Source organism: Perissodus microlepis, chromosome 2 (genome assembly GCF_051167445.1).
Source record: "Perissodus microlepis isolate ML-2025 ecotype Zambia chromosome 2, ASM5116744v1, whole genome shotgun sequence".
Taxonomy (NCBI): Eukaryota; Metazoa; Chordata; class Actinopteri; order Cichliformes; family Cichlidae; genus Perissodus; species Perissodus microlepis.
Genome location: NC_140462.1, coordinates 28935414 through 28938370, shown reverse-complemented (window position 1 = coordinate 28938370; position 2957 = coordinate 28935414). Strand labels below are relative to the sequence as shown.

Here is a 2957-nt window from a genome sequence, read left to right as displayed (position 1 = left end):
AAAATTATTTAGACAGCTCAGCATGTGGAGTATGAGATGGACAGATTTTGACAGATGACTCCCATCAAGCAGACATGTCGGTTAAAGTAAGTTAGAAATGACACAGCTCATCTTCATCAAAGATCAACTGTCTACTTTGCTTTGTAAGGGTGAGACGGGGTGACATCCTACTCATCTGTTGAAGAAATTAATCATGCCATTTCTATTACTGATAATACCTTAACAAAAATAATCATGCTTTGTATTATTATTTTTGGTGCTTTCTAGTCATAAAAAAAAAAATCCATGGTGATGAAGAGCGTTTAACCAGTAGGCTACTACCTTCTTTGATCAAGAAAAAACATGGGGTCCTCTGGTGTCAGCAGCTCCTTTCAGTTTGAGTATGCTACAATCACACTGGCTGGAAATCATCGGAAAACCAAAATTATTCTATGTGCAGTGATTTTGGTGTCTTTGATCAGGTGACCGGGTCAGCGTCCACTTTTCAGAGCAACGATAGTGCTTGAAGACAGCAATAAAATGGCAATAAGATAGAGTTGGTCTATGATTCTGTTAACTCTGATAAATTGGAGAAAACCTCAAATATGTGCTGTCTACATGCACAATAATTCAGTCCAGGCAGAACGTTATCAATGTGAAACAAAATTACAGAAATTCCTCCCCAACCAGTGATGGAGTTGCTGCAGAACAGTGATTCAACTACAAATTAACACAGGATCTCAACAAGCTAACTTTTATATATAAATATAACAAGCATGCAACCGGTTGGTAACCACTTAAGTTCTTTCTTGCAAAGAAATGCATCGTAGATGTGTTGCACTCATCGGCACAGACTTATACTGATTGGCTGATCAACCAGTGCAATCAATCTGTATGTGTTTCTAAACTACCTGGCACTTATTTGCAAGCCTTCACCAATCTGTCTGACAGTGACAGCAGTCAGTCAAAGTCAGAATGTGACTGTAGTGACAGGATGTACAGTTGCCTTGTGACTGACAATGGTTGGCCAGAACTTGGTGTGCTGCACCAGTCACTTCAAGGTTGGTAAAATTCAGCCAATGCAATGCAAACCTTTACATCTACTTTATATCTATATAAGGCCACCAGACAAACTGTGGATTATCTGAAATTGCGTTACAAGTAACGCATTACTGTAATCGGATTACTTTTTTCAAGTAACAAGTAAAGTAAGGGATTACTGTTGCAAAAAAGGTAATTAGATTACTGTTACTTTCCCATAAGCACGCTGCGTTACTGCATTACTAAAACTTTTTTTTGCGAGTGTGTCTCACGACAATGACGTAAGCGAGTGCGACGTTCATGGCAACAGCTGTGTGCAGATCAACTATCGAGTGCAGGAGAGCATATGACCGTGCAGCGTTTAAAGCGTGGAAGTACTGACCTTACTTTGAGTTTGATTCCGTAAAAAGTGACAAAAACATTAGCGTCCGCTGTTCACTGCGTGAGAAGAAACCTTCTTTTCACAGCGAAAAAAACCCCTTAACTTCTGAGTAAGCACCGAGTACGCTGCCTGTCTTTCCTCTGGTGACAGGAACGGCAGGGTTTTAAAGCGTGGGTCGAGAGCTGATGCTGTGTAGAGGGTGTTCCTCTCGACTGTGCTGGCATATCTCTTCTTAAGATCTTGACTGATACTTTGCTTGATGTTTCTGACCAGTGCTGTGTCACCAATGTTGTCTTGGGTGTCATGCAACAGATGCGCTAGCAGCGGTGCTACGAGAGACAGAGTAGGATTCTTTTCCTCAGACATCACAGTAGTCGCGACTTGCATTGACTTCAAGGCCCGGACAATTTCTTCAGTGTTCCCAGTATCTGTCTTATTTAGAGTAAAGATATCTGTGCTACTCTTTCTGACTTCGGGAGACAGCAGCGCCACACAAATTGCAGGTTGTTGTTCAAGGAAATGCTGGAGCATGTCATAAGCACTGTTCCATCTCGTGCAGACATCAGTCTTAAGCTTGTGAGTTGGGAGCTGTAACATTTTCTGTTTTTGCTCCAGAGCGTGGTTTGCCACTGTGCTTCTATTGAAAAACCCAGTTATGCGCCGCACTCTTCCCAAGACTTTGGCTATTGCAGGCAGGTTTAAGGCTCGTTGTGATGCCAGATTGAGCGTATGGGCGAAACACTTCACATGCAGGTATCCCGCTAGCTGAGTGGCAATTGTCATATTAGAAGCATTGTCGGTGACAACCACCAGATTTTTGTCGGTAATCCCCCATTCCTGTGCTGGATTTTGCAGGAAATTGGCAATGTTCGCTCCGGTGTGACTTTCATGTAATGTTCAAGTTTGGAGAACGTAAGACAGCAGTCGCCAGTCCGCTGTGAGATAATGAGCTCACATATGAATCCACAGCCCGTGAGGTCCATGCGTTGCAAGTTAATGCAACCCTTTCTGCTGTGCTCAAACTTTTCTCAACTTTACGTTTCACGTCTATGTAGAGATTGGGTACGGCTGCGTCCGCGAAAAAACGTTGTGATGGTATCATATACCTGGGTTCTAGCGTCTTGAGCATGTAAGAAAAGCCCTCGTTTTCCACAATGTTGTAAGGACGCAGGTCTTTGCAGATGAAGTACGTGATAGATTGTGTTATTTTCTTAGCTCGCTCTGAATTGGAAGATAGCTTTGCTAAGCTAAGAGTGTCCAGCGTTGGTTGATTTTTCAGTTGCTTTTTCAGAGCTAGCTGTGCCATCCTCGGTTAATGCTATTTTTGGATGGTGCCGTGTAAGATGGGCCCTCATGTTCGTAGTATTCCCAGAGGACTTTATTTTCATACGACACACCTTGCAAATCCCGTGTGTCATATCCATCTCATTTGTTCCATCCTTGTTAAAAAATCCAAAATACGTCCAGACGTTTGATTTAAACGCAGATGGCGCTTTCCTGATTTCTTTCTCTTCCTCCATCTTTGTATGATCAACTTTCCCATGTGCTGACCTAA

At 42.5% G+C, this 2957-nt stretch overlaps 1 protein-coding gene across 1 annotated transcript; it reads right to left on the bottom strand.

The window, feature by feature from the left end:
- Window positions 1-1441: 1441 nt before the first annotated feature.
- Window positions 1442-2708, bottom strand: LOC146392865 (E3 SUMO-protein ligase ZBED1-like). The gene is made up of 2 exons (XM_084938134.1): window positions 2509-2708; window positions 1442-2285 (listed from the first exon to the last, which is right to left on the bottom strand). The coding sequence occupies exons 1-2, from the start codon at window positions 2706-2708 to the stop codon at window positions 1442-1444; spliced, it is 1044 nt and encodes a 347-aa protein (XP_084794260.1).
- Window positions 2709-2957: the final 249 nt, after the last annotated feature.